Here is a 14,944-nt window from a genome sequence, read left to right on the forward strand (position 1 = left end):
CCCCAGGTCTGCTTGACTGTCTGTAAAACTCTCCTTTTTTTTTTTTTCATCTTCTGAATCCTTTGTTAAAGACTCAGGGAAAGAGGGACCAAGAAAACAGGGCAGGAAGAGGCTGCCCGAGCCACTCTAAACACTGTCCTCTGAACACATACTTCCCAAAAAAAGAGCACAAGAAGAGCACATTTCCAGTGCCCTTTAAAGCCTATTTCAGGAAACACAGAGGGTCCTGAAAGGCCCGACCAGACAGAATGTTTTGCAAGAAGCATCATCGGCACACTGCATCCTCAGACGCATGAAGCCTTCAGGTGCCCCTCCAGGGCTCTGCCTGCAGATGTGTGCACAGAGGGTCTGGGGGCCTGACCTGGCCACCCAGCTGGTTCAGCATCTGCATCAAGAGTCAGCTAGGGTTTAATCCAGTCCCCAGCCCACACAAGGGGCTCACCACTAGGGCTGAGGACGGCCGAAAGGAAGCAGCAGATAGCTGGTCTTCTGAACGCACCCTAGGATGGGAAGACCCTACCCTCCTTCAGAGAGCCCGAGCCCAGCACAGAGACGCCGCTCACCTCTGGAGTGTTCTTCTTGAACTCACGGCTCTGCTCGATGAGCCGCTTTCTTGACTGCTCGCTTTCATCTTGCCGGTTTGCCAATACTGTTGCGGTGGCATCGAGTTCCCTCTGTCAAGAGAAACAAAAAGGGAAGACCAGATTGTAATTGCACTCTGAATAGAGGAGAGCGTATTTGCACATGACCAGGACACCGGGGAAGAGCCTGTGGTGCCAGGGATCACTGCCTTGTGGCTCAGGAGCGACTGGGGACCGGCGGGAAGAGGCCTGGGCTCCCATCCGGTCCCACCACCCCGTCCATGCCCCAAACCTGCTCAACTTGACATGCTATGTACATACACACACCTCACAAATGGCGGCTTCTACAACACAACATGCAGATGCATGCTGCTTTGCTAAAACCAGTCAGGCCAGTGCCCAAATGCCATCCCTCCCCAGAGTTGCTCGCTCCTGCTCTTAACAAGCACCTCTTCTTGCCACATCCCTGGGTCCTAGTCCTGCTGCTCGACTCGGGGCATCTTTCTGACTCTCCTTCAACAGTCTGGGCCTGGAGTCTTCTGCAGTCACATCTGATTTGCTTTTGTTTAACAAATACTTAGTGGGTTAACTATAGGCATGTTTTAGGACCTGTTAGTCATTCTCAAGAGGGACCTTAAGAGGCGAGCCCCAAGAATAACAACTTCCAGCATTGTGTAGACTTGGGAAGTGAAGCAGCTGGAAACAGTGTTACCCTCCAACTCTTTAACTGGCCCCTGGGACTCTTGAGAACCACCAGGAGTGGGTCCCCCATGAGAAGACTTCTGTCGCACACTACAAACCGACACTCAGAGCATCAGAGAGCCTGTGTCCTGGCCTCAGGAGCTCCGAGACGAGTTGCCAAGAGGCTGTGTGTCAAACAAGCCTGCAGCAGATGGGCCCAGGGTGGTGTCCCGGGCGGACAGCAGGAGTGAGAGGACACGTTCCCGAAGCCACTGAGAGGCGCGTTTTCGTGCTGGGTGGCTTCGGCTGCTAAAGACACACATCCTGCTTAGGATCAAGCAGTGGCTCCAAGTGGCTTCTCCATGGCCCGGCCCATCGCCCCGAGGCCCAGCAGTACTACGGATGGCGAGGAAAAACCAAGCTGAAGAGCCATCCACAGACACCCAGGAAGCCAAGAGCCTTCCTCCCCCGCCCGCCACCCACCCGGCTTCCTTTTTGGCGGAAGTAACCGAAGGCGTCTGTGAGCCCCTGCTGCCGAGCACTTCATTCGTTCCGCTGCGGGGTGGGCCGCTGCCAGACGGGGTGGCAGAGTGCTGGAACAAACATCTAGGGTGCTGTCAACTTGGAAATGGCAGGCAGTTTTTAAAGTGGGGGTGCACTACGAGGAGATGGGGGAGGTACCACCACACCACTCTCTCTCTCCCGCCTTCCTTCCCTGCTTCTGGCATCGCGGCAGATCTTGGGCAAGCAAGTCCAAAAGAATAACGTGGGCTCGATTTCAAGAACAGATGTCAAAGCTACTGCAGAAAAGAGGGAAACACTGCACATTTTGATAGACCACATTTGAAACACATCCCAGTCAAGTGAAGGCAGGGGAAGAAAAGAGCAACCAAAACCAATGTGCCAGCGTGGGGATGGAGACAGAGGAGAGAGCAGTCGCAGATAAGCAGAAGGCTTCTCAAAAATATAAACAATCTGGTAAGGAGGAGGACTAAGACATCTATATTTAAGCAGCAGCAGCAGAAGTTATAAAAGGAGATTTCAAGAAAGGGGGAGGAAAAGAAAGGCCAATATTGAAATATGACAAAAAAAGTAAAGTTGATGTTTGGTTCCAATCACACACAGATGCAGAAAACTTAAGAGAAAAACAAAGCGCCTTCAGTGGAGACCCTGCTTCCTGAGAGGGGGCTGTCATCTAGGCGGAGGACGTCTGGTGATTTCTGCCGCCAGGAGCTGGATGCCGGGGGCTCGTGGGTGACTATGAGATCCCAGACCCAACCCTGCCTTCCCGTCTTCTACTGTGCGTCTTCCCTTGCGCACAGTAGAAGAACACATGGTCTGGGGGCCCCTCTGGGCCCCTTGGTCCCCGATGTGCCCCTTAGGAAGGCTGAGCCTGGCAACAGTCACTCGACGGAAGGCAGATTAACACACCCCTATCGTGGGATGGCAAGGCCAGGGAACCTGAGGTGACCTGCTGCTGGTAGGTGGCCATGCTTGGGGGAGGGGGGCCCACACCCCTTCCCCACATGTGCAGACACAAGCAGGCCCATGTGAAAAACCAACCAGGCTCTCCAAATTGCACCCAGGGTGGCCACCTGCCACCACGGAAACAGACTGGCACAACAAGGAGGAGGGCCCGAGCCTCCACTGCCGCGCGGGGCTTGGCAGCTCAGGTTCAAGGCTCTCGATCCCTGAGTCCCCCGGATGACATCAAGGCTTTGTAAGAAGGCTCTGGGGACAATACAAAAACAGGAGACAGCTAGTCAATCTAAGCCAAATACTGTTTTATTATCTACACATACAAGGTTGCATTATCAAGGGAATTTAATATTTCGGGGAGGTGGGGGTGGAGGCCTGAAGTACACAACCCTCAGCCCCTGAGTCGCTGGTCACATGTCACAAGGAGCACAGAGAGTCTCCACGTCTGAAAGGCATTCAAAATTCACAAAGAACCAAAAAAAAAAAAAAGAAAAAAATTCCTATATGTACTATATAAGGTGGAATGATATTTTAGATATACTGAAGCAGGAACTTCCCTGGTGGTCCAGTGGTTAAGAATTCACCTTGCAATGCAGGGGATGAGGGTTCAGTACCTGGTCAGGGGACTAAGATCCCGTGTGCTGCAGAACAACTACTGAGCCTGCATGCTCTGGTATGCCACAGCTAGAGAGTGTGTGCACCACAGCTAGAGAGTCTGTGTGCCACAACTAGAGGGTCTGTGCGTCACAACAAAAGATTCCACATGACACAACTAAGACCTGTTGCAGCCCACCACCCCCCCCAAAAAATAAATTGAAGCCAAAAAAAAAAACAAAAAACAAAGTGCAAAACAGTGCCACATTGTTTAAAAGAGTATCTACACACATGGTCACATACGCTTCAATTGTCTCTAGAAAGATAAACCTGAAACTGTGCTTGGCTCTGAGAGGCCAAGGGAAGAAGGCAACCTGCTCTTCATGTATCTTGCGGCTATTTTGCCACATGCATAAATTACCTGATTGGAAAAACTGCAATACATATTAATTATATATATATATATATATATATATATATATATATATATAGTTTTCAAAACTGCTAATGTGAAAAAAATGCACACATGTAATTACAGGCACATATTTTACATGCTGCGTCCCATACATGAGTGTGCATGGTCTCTGCGTCCACCTGCCCAGGGACAGAGTCCTGGAATAGATGACCCCCTGACTCACACTGGTGATTCAAAAACTGAGGCAAGCGCTTCCTTTGTCAAAACAACAGCTGTTTCTTACACAACGTGCTGCACATGGGCCAGTTTCGGGGCTTGTGAACGAGGAGGAGGTGGCTGGTCGCCTAAAACACCACTCTCAGTCAAGCCCCAACTTTCCCACGGGAGGGCAGGGGAGGGCATCCCCACTGAACTACTCAGAACTGTTCTGCAGAAACAACTGCAGACCCAAGTCCCAGGTGATGGAAGTTGGCAGCAAACCCACGGGCTCTAATCAGCGGTATTTCCAACTCGGCCGAAAGAGCTTGATGGTACCGATAAAGCATCTTGCAAGGATGGCAACTGGATGCAGAAATTCTGGAGTTTCCTTTCAAAGTCGTCATGGGATGCCCAATGTCAGGAGGCATCAAGGTCCAGGGAAAGACCCCTGGCTTTGGACACCTCACCCAGGAAACTGGGGACCTGGCCCAAGAGCTGTGGAGGCTGCAATCCTGTTTTCCTCACAGACTCTGACTACTGGGATGTTTTTTTCCTCCATTTCTAACAGATCCTCAAAGGGCAGAGCTTCCAACGCTGGAAGTTTCTCTCTGCCTGAACTCTAGCCTCTTAGCCAAGCATTAAAGACTTATTAAACACACACACAAATAAGAAGTGACCATGTAACTTAAAAGAAACTGACGGACCTTCCCTGGTGGTCCAGTGCCCTTACACTGCAGGCGGTGCAGGTTCAATCCCTGGTCGGGGCAGTTCTGCATGGAAGTTTCTCTCCAAGAAAACACGTATTTTAATGTCAGTAATTTCAGTTTGGAACTGCTCTCCTTCAAAGTGGATGTGTCAGTTGTTTGTCTGTTTTAAACTGGGGGGTACCTGCAATGCTGCCACCACTTTTGTGAGTTTCTCGCTCCCTGAAGCCCCCAGGCCAGGCCTGCCAGTGCTCTGAATAGAGGCACACAGGCCCCCTTTTCCCCCAGGGTTGGTGGGGAAAACATGCCAGTCAAGTGCATCAGAGTAAAGTATTGTCTTTTCACTATTGCTAACTTTGACCCAAAGAGTTGGTTCATCTGATGCTTCTTTAGGGCTTATCTGTCAACTAATCAACAGCAAATCCTATGTAGATTTTACAGTGGCTTTACTAGAGAAAATGAGAGCACTTGTGCAAAAGGAGAGGGCCAGCCATGGTTTCTGCACCAAGTAGTCCTCCAAGCATTTTGTTTCGTTTCTTGCAATGGAATCACAGGACAAGTGGAAGCCATTCTGGCTCTAAGGGTGAAGGCCCCAAGCCCACAACCTGCCTCCTTCCATCACCCACTACCTGGCCTCCTACAGGGGACACCTGAAGACTCTTCAGAGAACCCTGGCTTTGCTTCTAGGCTCCACCCCTGCTGTAACCTGTGTGGTTTTGTCAAATGATGTGCCCTCCCGGGAGATCACTAAGGGAATGCACCTCCACCTCGAGGCATGGTGAGTACTCCATCAAGGGGAGTTCTTGGTTCTCTCAGAACCACGTACTTGACTTCAGGCCATTATGCACTGTGCCACCACCATCCCCAACTAGGCTGGGGGCTCCAGGGTACCCACAGTCCAGGGGAGGAGACAAGGCTGGCCTGGAAGAGCAACAAGACAGATGGGACCAGGCTCGTAGAACAAAAACAGGCAGAGACACTAGATAAGGCAAGACACACTGCCAGCAAGAAAGGGCTCCAGGTTTTCATGAAAGACACCCATTTCAGCTAAGGTTTGCGGATGGGACGGCCTGAGTTCCCATTACCCTCCACCTACTCCTCCTCCGGGCTCACTAAGTCTCCAGCACAACCCATGGTTGGGACTAGTGCTGACAGAGACCATGAATAGGGGCTCAGAAGAAGCAGGACCCGGGTCAGGTCCCCCTGGAGAGGTTGGCTTGGGTACCCAAGTGGTGAGAGGGCTGCTGAGAGGGGGCTGGTGCCAGAGTGGACACACTGTGCTCGATCAGAAGTCACAGACAGTGACCAGGACGTGATCCACTGTGAGTGGGAACACACACACAGTGTGCTTATATACGAGATCCCCGTGCTATTCCTTATCCTGGAGAGGAAAGTGAATGGGTGGGGGCCTCAGCGGGTTGGGGAGGTCCTTTCACCCACTACCCTTTTGTACTTGGAGCATTTTGAACATGTAAATGTTAATGACTGCTCCTAAAAAGTAAACATCTATCTTTTAAAATCTCATTTTTTTCCCCCTATAATGAGACATGAGCTTTGAAGGACTGATAAGGGCCTATGAATGCCTCATTCCCGGCAGAGCCCTCCACGTGGTCCTGCAGGAAATGCTTTTTGTTCTGTTCATGGGTATGTGGATGGAGGACGGTCTCTGTTTCAAGGAGAAACTTGCAGAACTCCCTAGGGAAATGTTCATGTTTTCCACTTATTTCATAAGCCTAGCTAGAGAACCAAGTCTGACCCCGTATTTCCCAAGTGTTTCTTCTGACACCTAACTCTTACCTGTCACTTTCTCACTCACCCTCTTGGATTCACCTCTGGGCGATACAAAGATCTGAATTCTGGTTGGAGGACTGTGTCATGTGCTTGAGACCGAAGACGGGCAGTGAGCACCCCTGCCCAGGAAGCCCCACTGGGAAAGAACAGTGACTCTGGACTCTCTGCAGAATTAAGATGGACCTGCACACAGCTCAGGAGGGTCTCAACAGAAGGCAGGCGGTGCAGGAAACAGGGACAGGGGAGAGGAGCAGAGCCACCAGAGGAAGGACAGCAGGAGGAACCAGCGTGTAAACAGGGAGCTGCGAGGAGGGTCTTTGAACGGGAGACCGAGGTGCCTGGTCCCTTCACGGGTGTTAATCAGCACACAGCTGTAAGGTGATCGGGACCCCCACACCCACACACCCACCCTGCAGGAAAGGGGATGCGTCATCCCCTGTGTGAGCCCTCAGGGGCTTCCCAGGGGGCCTGGATGAGACCACCAGGGCCCCATCCTGCACTCCGGCCTTCCTCCTGCAGCGACAGGGCAGGGCCCCTCCTTCCCTCAGGCCCTCAGCACAGGTTGTTCCCTCTCCCTCTGCGCTCCCAGGAACCTGTCGGAGCTCAAATGCCACTTCCCTGCCCCTCATGCTCTTCGTCCCTCTGGAAGGTGTGAAGGTGTGCATGGAGCCCCCTGACTGGTGCCTCCTGGCAGCGACCCTGGTTTGTAATTCTTTGTTTCCCTGGGTGCTAGCTTAACACTGCGTGCTCCATAGGCTATGAGCTCTGGGAAGGACTGAGCTCGCTTCACGTGGGGCTGGGGTCTGCCCTCCAGAACTGTGGACTCTGCACCCAGGGATTCAATTCAGAAGCAATCGAAAATATTTGGGGGGGGGGTGGGGAATCCCAAAAAAGTTCCAAAAAGCAAAACTAGAATTCACCACAAGCCCGCAGCTACTTACACACTATTTGCATTGTATTTACAACTATTTACATAGTATTTACATCATATTAGGTAGCGTAAGTAATTTAGAGAAGGTTAAAGTATAAGGGAGGATGTCCTTAGGTTATATGCAAATACTAAACCATTTTATATAAGGGACCTGAGCTGACACTGAGGGACTACTATAGTCAGAATTTGCCAAATGAAAGGGTAAGTTTAAAAAAAAAGAAAAAGAAACTAAATGCTCTAACAAAAGTTCAGAGTAAGTACAAAAGGGTTCAAAAGGAAGAGAGCTTACTTCTACTTCGGAGAAAATCAGAAACAGCTTCATGAAAATAATAGCACCTTTGAGAGAATTCTGGGGTGGGCAAGGATGCACTCCGGACAGAGGGACCAACAAAGGGGGGCAAATTTAAGAACTGCAGACGGCAAGGCTTCCAGTGGGAGAGAGGCTGCCAGAAAAAGCCTGGCCCAGGTCCTGACCCTAGAAAGGCAGAGAACAGTTCAGAAGGCTGTGGGGGCTGAGGAGGAAGGGGACACGCTGACAGGCACCTTCTCGAAGGTGAGAACGGATGAGGAGGGAGGGCAGGGGCACCTGGAGGACCCATCCCCTCCTCTCGCTCAGCTTCAAAGGACTGTAGCTCCCTAGGGTGGCACCGTTTTTCCTAACAATTAGGACCACCTGACTAAGGGGGGCTCATCTCTGCTGAAGTGAACTCTCGGGGCAGTCAAGGAAGCCACTGTCATCATTGCTCCACTATGAGAAGAGGAAACAGGAAAACAGGGACAGTTAAGTCCGTGCCAACAGTGATTTAGGGACACAGGGGGCAGCAGAGCAGACGTGGGGGGCTCGCTGCAGAGGCCGGCCCATTGGCAGGGCCTGTGTCTGCTCCCCATGAGGGAGGTCCCATCCAGCAGGAGGCACTGGGAGCGGGGAGCACCCAGCACAGAGCCCAGCACATGGCAGGTGGGCAGTACAAGCTGGCCGTGCTGGGCTGGGCAGACGGATGGGAGGTGAGCTCTCTGGGTCAACCACACCCTGTGGGCACCCTGTGGGTCCCCAACCAAGTGTGGGAACATGCCAGAGATTGCCTACAGCTGAAGTTGCAAGTCCTCTGGGGGCTTCATCAGAAACATTGTTTCATTTTCTGACTGACTCCCTCTCTGTATGACAGACTCTAGAAAAATGACACAAATGTACCGGTGTGCAGGGCAGGAATAGAGACCCCGAGGTAGAGAACAGACATGGAGACCAGGGGGAGGACAGAGTGAGATGAACTGGGAGAGCAGCACTGACACAGGAACACTAACACATGTAAAATAGACAGCTAGTGGGAAGCTGCTGGATGGATCGGGAGCCTTCTGTTGATGACCTAGACGGGTGGGGTGGGAGTGGGGGGGAGGCTCCAGAGGGAGAGGATATATGCAGACACATAGTTGATTCACTTTGTTCTACAGAAGAAACTAACACAACACTGTAAATAAAGTATACTCCAATAAAAAAAGAAACATTGTTTCAACCCTTGCAGAAACCTGTCAGCTCATCTCCCATCTTAACAGTTTAGAGTCCAGATGAAGAGAATGCAAACTCTTGGCTGGGTCTCATAGCACAGTAGGGTTTCCAGTACCTAGACAAAGGAGAGGGAACCTCTGGGAACCAGGAATTGGGGAGGGGGTACCTGCAGGGCGGTGCAGAGATTCGTTTGCATACAGACTCCCACCACCTTTTGCCTCTGGACCAAGCCAGATCTCTTACTTGGATCAGAACGCTGATGCATGCAGAGCTGCTGCAAGGATTAAATAAGATGAAATGTCTGGTAAGAGTGATACTACTCGCGAAAGTAAAAAGTGAAAGTGTTAGTAGCTCTGCAAGAAACTATTGAAAAATGAAGTCGCTCATTCGCTTCTTTGCGACCCCGTGGACTGTAGCCCGCCAGGCTCCTCTGTCCATGGGATTCTCTAGGCAAGAAGACTGGAGTGGGTTGCCATTTCCTTCTTCAGGGGATCTTCCCAACCCAGGGATCGAACCCAGGTCTCCCAAATTGCAGGCAGACGCTTTATCCTCTGAGCCACCAGGGAACCCTGAGATGGTATTAGACCCTGCCTCAAATAAATATTACATACATAACTCTTAAAAAAAAAAAAAGGTATCATACATCAAGTACACATCTAGTATGTACTCAGTATTTCTTGATTCTGGGAGATGGGTTGATATCAACTCCCAATCTAAGAAACTCAAGTGAAACAATTTACTCCAACATACACTTCCTGCCTGTGGCCTTCCCACCTAAAGGTGGGCAGGGACAGAGGTGGGGGCAGATTTCTCATATTTTTAAAGAGAATTTTGCTTGCAGACCATATGAATGCGTCACCTATTCAGAAAATAAAACTGAATAAAAATAAATCAATCGGCCTAACAAAAGTACAAGTACAAAGCTTTCACACAAGCCTTTCTGTGAATTCCTCAGGACAGAGAAATTTCAATTGAGAACCAAGACTTGTTTTTTTTTTTTAATTGTTTTTCACCCCGTTGGAAACCCACTATGCAAAGACAAGAATGCCAGATGTATCCGACAGGCATTGCACTACATGTAACACTTGCCAGACTCCCGTTTGAACAGTGAGACGTGAGAGACGGTGTCTCAGTGATGCATAATGAGACACACATGATCAGAGGCCCAGGTCGCTGTGGGCACACGTGGCCCAGGACAGGTGCGGGGACAGGAAAGGACGCCCTTTAACCCTAACTAACAGGGTTCTGCTTTACGTTATTAATCAAACCGAATGAAATTGCTGCTATCTGACCAGTTCCTAGCTACAACAACGTCTGTGTCATAAGAAGTGTGCTTTATTGCTCTCTTTGGCCACATTGCAAAACAAAACTCAGTTCTGTGCTAGCAGCCTCGGATCCAAATGGCAGGAGAGCTTACCCCTCTCTGATCTTGCGCTTCTCTGAGTTGACCAAAAGCCTTCCCACCTGCCCCATGGAGCCACTGGGGTTGGTCCTTGATGTCTGGTTATCTCACTTTCCTGGGCTATCACTCTCTCCCCTGCCCGTCTTGTTCCTGGGTGAGCCTCTTGTCTTCTGCTCATCCCCTGAGGCCGGAGCCTCCACTTTTCCCCTGCTGAGGGGATTGACACTCCCTGTCCTGTAAGCCTCTGGGTGAAGTTGGGGGGAGAGGCAGCCCAGGAGCTTGGCCATGTCACAGATGAGACCAAGGCCAGGCATGGATGTGATGTACCTGCTAACAAATGCCCGGGGACGAGGACCGTGGACTCCAACTCTTTTCTCATTCTCCTTATAGTTGGTACACATTATGAGACAAACTCCAAAGCCAAATGGAACCTTGTTAAAAAGTTAAAATGTCCATGAAGGCTGATCTGGTTGGGGATAGGGGAGAATCTGTGACTAAAATGTTCATTTCCCTGCCTAGCTTGATGCAACTCGGCCCACTGATCTGGCTGCTGGACAGGAGACAGACGTCAGAGAGAACAGATCCATGCAAACCCCCGAATTCACAATGGAGGGAGGTCTCCAGTGGGCTGCGCTGTCAACCAATTAATTTTGGAAAACCAGGGACCAATGAATCGGGTGAGGCAGATGACTGGGGACGGCACTCTGCAAAACAGTGGCCACTAGCCACAAGTGAATCGAAATGACAGATCCCTCGGTTGTAGGAGCACATGTTGAGGGTTAGTAACAACTGTAGTCAACGGGGCAGACACAGGCTATTCCATCAACCCTAGGAAGTTCTGTTGGACAGTGATGGCCTAGAAGGGCTCCCCAGGTTCTGAGGATAACATTATTAACTGTTGGCCCATTTCACAGACTTGAGTAACAAACTCATGATCAGATGGCCATCCTTCGCCCAAATCACAGCATGAAAGGGTTGGAGCTGAGATCTTAATCCAGCTCTGGACAGCTAACTCCATGGAAGCCGAGGCTCTTGGCGGTAAACAAACCCTGACAATGCTTCTTCCCTGAGCTGCGGCTTAACGCACTTGACTTTCTCCAGGAAGTAGGCAGCGAGGCCATGGGCTAAAAATGAGGCAGGAGCAGGAAAAACGTGTTTCAGCCTCAAAAATGATCATGCCGCTGCCAAAAGGAGGGATTCTGATCTCATCTACGCTGGTAAATGTTTTCCTCCGAAAGTATTTGCTTCAGAAATAAGCCTTTAATTTGAATACTTTGGGAGCCAAAATTTCTGTCTGTTGAAAATATTTATTTCTATTGTTTGGCAGGAATCAATTTGTTAGGGCACCAGCCACTTTGGCAAAGGTTCTCTTCCACTTCTCTGGGAAAACACTTGGCGGCAAATCTATCCACCGCCCTGCAGCTCACTCAGTTTCTGCCGGGGCGCCCCCGGCTACAAACAGCTGCCGGTCCGGATGCGGGCTGGGAAGCAAACCCAGTGCATGTGCAAGGACAGACTCACTTTGGGACTTCCTAGGAATATACAGCTGGGCTTGGTGGCCAGTCGGTTGAATGTGATTTTCAGGAGCAGAAGACATTTCCTTTAGTTATTCTGAAGATGGTAGAAGATATGGAACCCAATCTGAAAGTCACTCAGTTGTGTTCGACTCTTTGCAACCCCACTCTATGGAATTCTCCAGGCCAGAATACTGGACTGGTTAGCCTTTACCTTCTCCAGGGGATCTTCCCAACCTAGGGATCGAACCCAGGTCTCCCACACTGCAAGTGGATTCTTTACCAGCTGAGCCACCAGGGAAGCCCAAGAATACTGGAGTGAATAGCCAATCCCTTTTCCAGCAGATCTTTCCAAGCCAGGAGGAATCGAACCGGGGTCTCCTGCATTGCAGGCAGATTCTTTACCAACTGAGCTACCAGGGAAGCCATGGAACCCAACACCGGGTGATTTTTCACACAGCCTGTCTCGCCCAGCATTAGTGGAGTCTAGGAAGTAGCAGAATTTGGGGAAAAGCCAGCTCCATCCTGCTTACAAAAGTCTGGAAAGGTCACCAGAATGCCCTAAACCTTGGTTTTCTCATCTGTAAAATATGCCACCTACCCTGGCTGGAAGTGTTGCTGGAAAACTGCATGACATAAAGAATAAGAAAAAACTCTTGTAAGTTAAAGAAGTTTCACAGAGATGGTAGTTATTTTCTCCTGCGAGGATAAAGTATCTTCCGATTTCCTCACTTAGCTCCCTTTTTTATACACTACGGGGGTGGAGGGGGGCTTAAGAGACAGATCATGAAAGTTAAAAGCTATCACAGTTATAGGTGAAGTGCTAATAACTTCATTTTGAAACTGTCGGGTTTTTTTTTTTTTAAATCACAGCTGTGGCTTGCACTAGAACTCTACCTGTAGCTGTGTTCCCTTCTCACATTTTAATTAGCAAATAAAAACTCCAGAAAGCTCTCAAAATGTTTTTGCCTGGAGTTTATAAGTAAAAGTTGAACAACGCCAAGTGGCTCCTGGGGGAAACCAAACCTGAAACAGACATCTATCAGCAAAGCAGAGCAGGTTCATTTGAATAGCTCGAGTCAGGCCAAGAGATGCCACCTCTGAGCCAGCTTTGATTTTATTCCTGCAGTTAATTTTCAAGGTTTTTGGTGCCGTGTTCAGCAAGCGCAGTTTACGACATCCTGCCATTGGCTGAGAGCTGCTGCCGGCCAGATGGCCCGGCAGAATGACACTCATGTGGCAGAGAGAGTGAACATCGCGTGTGATTTCTTCACTCTCTCCCAACACCAGAGTGGCTGGTCGCCATCATCAGGGGACCTGGGCGCTGGGCACCAACAGGTGACATCACAGGAGGGCTGATGGTGCCAAGAGCAGGGGTGAGATTTTAAAGGGGCTATTTAATTCCCCAAAGAGTTTCACCTCTGACTGTGCTAGAGGGACATCTGGGGAGGGAAAAAAAAAGAGGTTGGGGGGCACACTGCTGAGAACTGCCCTGGAAATGCTGCTGCCAGTCTGCCCCCTCTGGGCACCAGAACAGCAACACCAGTTGCTGGCACAATCCATCCTGCTGGGGGAGCTTCCTAAAAACAGTTGGAGGGGCACTTTAAATCAGACTTTATAGAGTCAGCTGCAGAGCTATTGTTTACTATCTAAGTGACAGGAAAAGACGAGGACACACAAGAGACCACCACGATTACAACAATCTACTACTGACTCTGGCGTGGGTTCCGATGTTCACTTGCACCCAGCACCCTCAGCCAGTGCAGCCCCAGCACCCTCCAAGCTCTCCCTTGGTGTGGACGGGTGACTCCACGGTCTCCCTACTGCCCCACAGGGAGTGAATGGGGTAGGAGAGGGGACGAGTTCTTGAGGCAAAAAAATCAATGCCTATTACAAAACATTCTCAATCTCTGACCTCTCCAAGCTCAAGGTCTCATCACCTGTTTCTCTCTAACACTAGATGCTATTTCTTAACTACACAGACATTAAGATTTTCTCGAGCTTGATAAAATGCAGCCACTTGTTTGGAATGACATCTCTCTGCACACTCCGTTCTTGGTTCTCTGTGTGACTTCTTGAGGGGCAACCAGTAACAGAAGATCCTGACCTGGTTTGGGGACAAACGGCACCTCCCAGTAGAATACAATTTATAAAAGGACACCTCCCACCCCATGGCTCCCTGCATAGTACCAATCAGAGGCCTGGACCCCAGGGCGCTGCCCATGCAGCCTCAGAGGCAACAGTGGCTGAATGCCCTAGGTCATACTCTCTGGCCCTTTCTCTGCCCACATCATCCCATTACAGACAATGATGTACAAGCAGCAGCCACTGTCTTCTTTACCAGCAAATATTTGGTCCTGCCAGGTTAACGTAAACAGAAAGGAAATATTGCCACACATCCGAAACAATAATCGAGCTCTTCAACCATCAAAAGCAAAAGCAATCAATTGTGTTCCCTGTATACTGTACAGATTAAATCTGGAAAGCACACCAGTGTATTTATTTGATCAAGATTTTCAACCAGGAATGAGACAAAAGAGGATTTCTTGCTTTACTCTTAGCTACAACCCCATCCCTAAGGGTCTGCTTAGTGGGTTTCAATGGATTTCAAATCAACGGGTTTCACTGGATTTCTAGACATCTGTATTAAGCTAAAGAAACTGCATATAATTGCCAAGAGCAGAGGCTTGGCATGCCAGGCTGCAGGGGAACCCCTGGACTGGGGAGGTCTGGTGGATCACGGGCGGACCATGAAGACTCCACCTGCACCCCTAAAGACTCTCAGGGGAAAGGATGTGACTGGTTTCAGAGATGGCTGAATCAAGTGTGCACACCTGTGTCAAACAACGACCAGTGGAAACCAAAGGTTTCTCTCCCCTGGAATAGCCACTCAGCCCAAATGCCTCAGGATTCTGCCCACCTCCCCAATCCGGTCAGCTTATCCACCCAGCAGGGGCATTCCCGAGCTCCTCATGACAGGGCACCCAAGGGCACAAACCACATGCTGGTGCTGAGCTCACAACTGAGAAAGAAGACCAGGTGCTATGAGTCAGGATGTGCCAGGAGCGGTTCTGAGACAGCTGGGAGTTGAGAGGAGAGACAGGACCTTCTGTCGGGAGAATCGGGGAACACTTCATAGGAGAGGTGGTA

At 50.1% G+C, this 14,944-nt stretch overlaps 1 protein-coding gene across 6 annotated transcripts in view; it reads right to left on the minus strand.

Moving 5' to 3' along the window:
- Positions 1-14,944, minus strand: part of CUX1 (cut like homeobox 1) — a 348,569-nt gene that overhangs the window by 272,346 nt on the left and 61,279 nt on the right. For all 6 annotated transcript variants that reach the window (XM_043915056.1, XM_043915055.1, XM_043915053.1 and 3 more), the window contains one exon: positions 564-674. In XM_043915056.1, coding sequence (XP_043770991.1) covers positions 564-674 — 111 coding nt within the window. The remainder of the gene's footprint in view (positions 1-563; positions 675-14,944) is intronic.

The sequence above is a fragment of the Cervus elaphus genome, chromosome 10 (genome assembly GCF_910594005.1).
Source record: "Cervus elaphus chromosome 10, mCerEla1.1, whole genome shotgun sequence".
Taxonomy (NCBI): domain Eukaryota; kingdom Metazoa; phylum Chordata; class Mammalia; order Artiodactyla; family Cervidae; genus Cervus; species Cervus elaphus.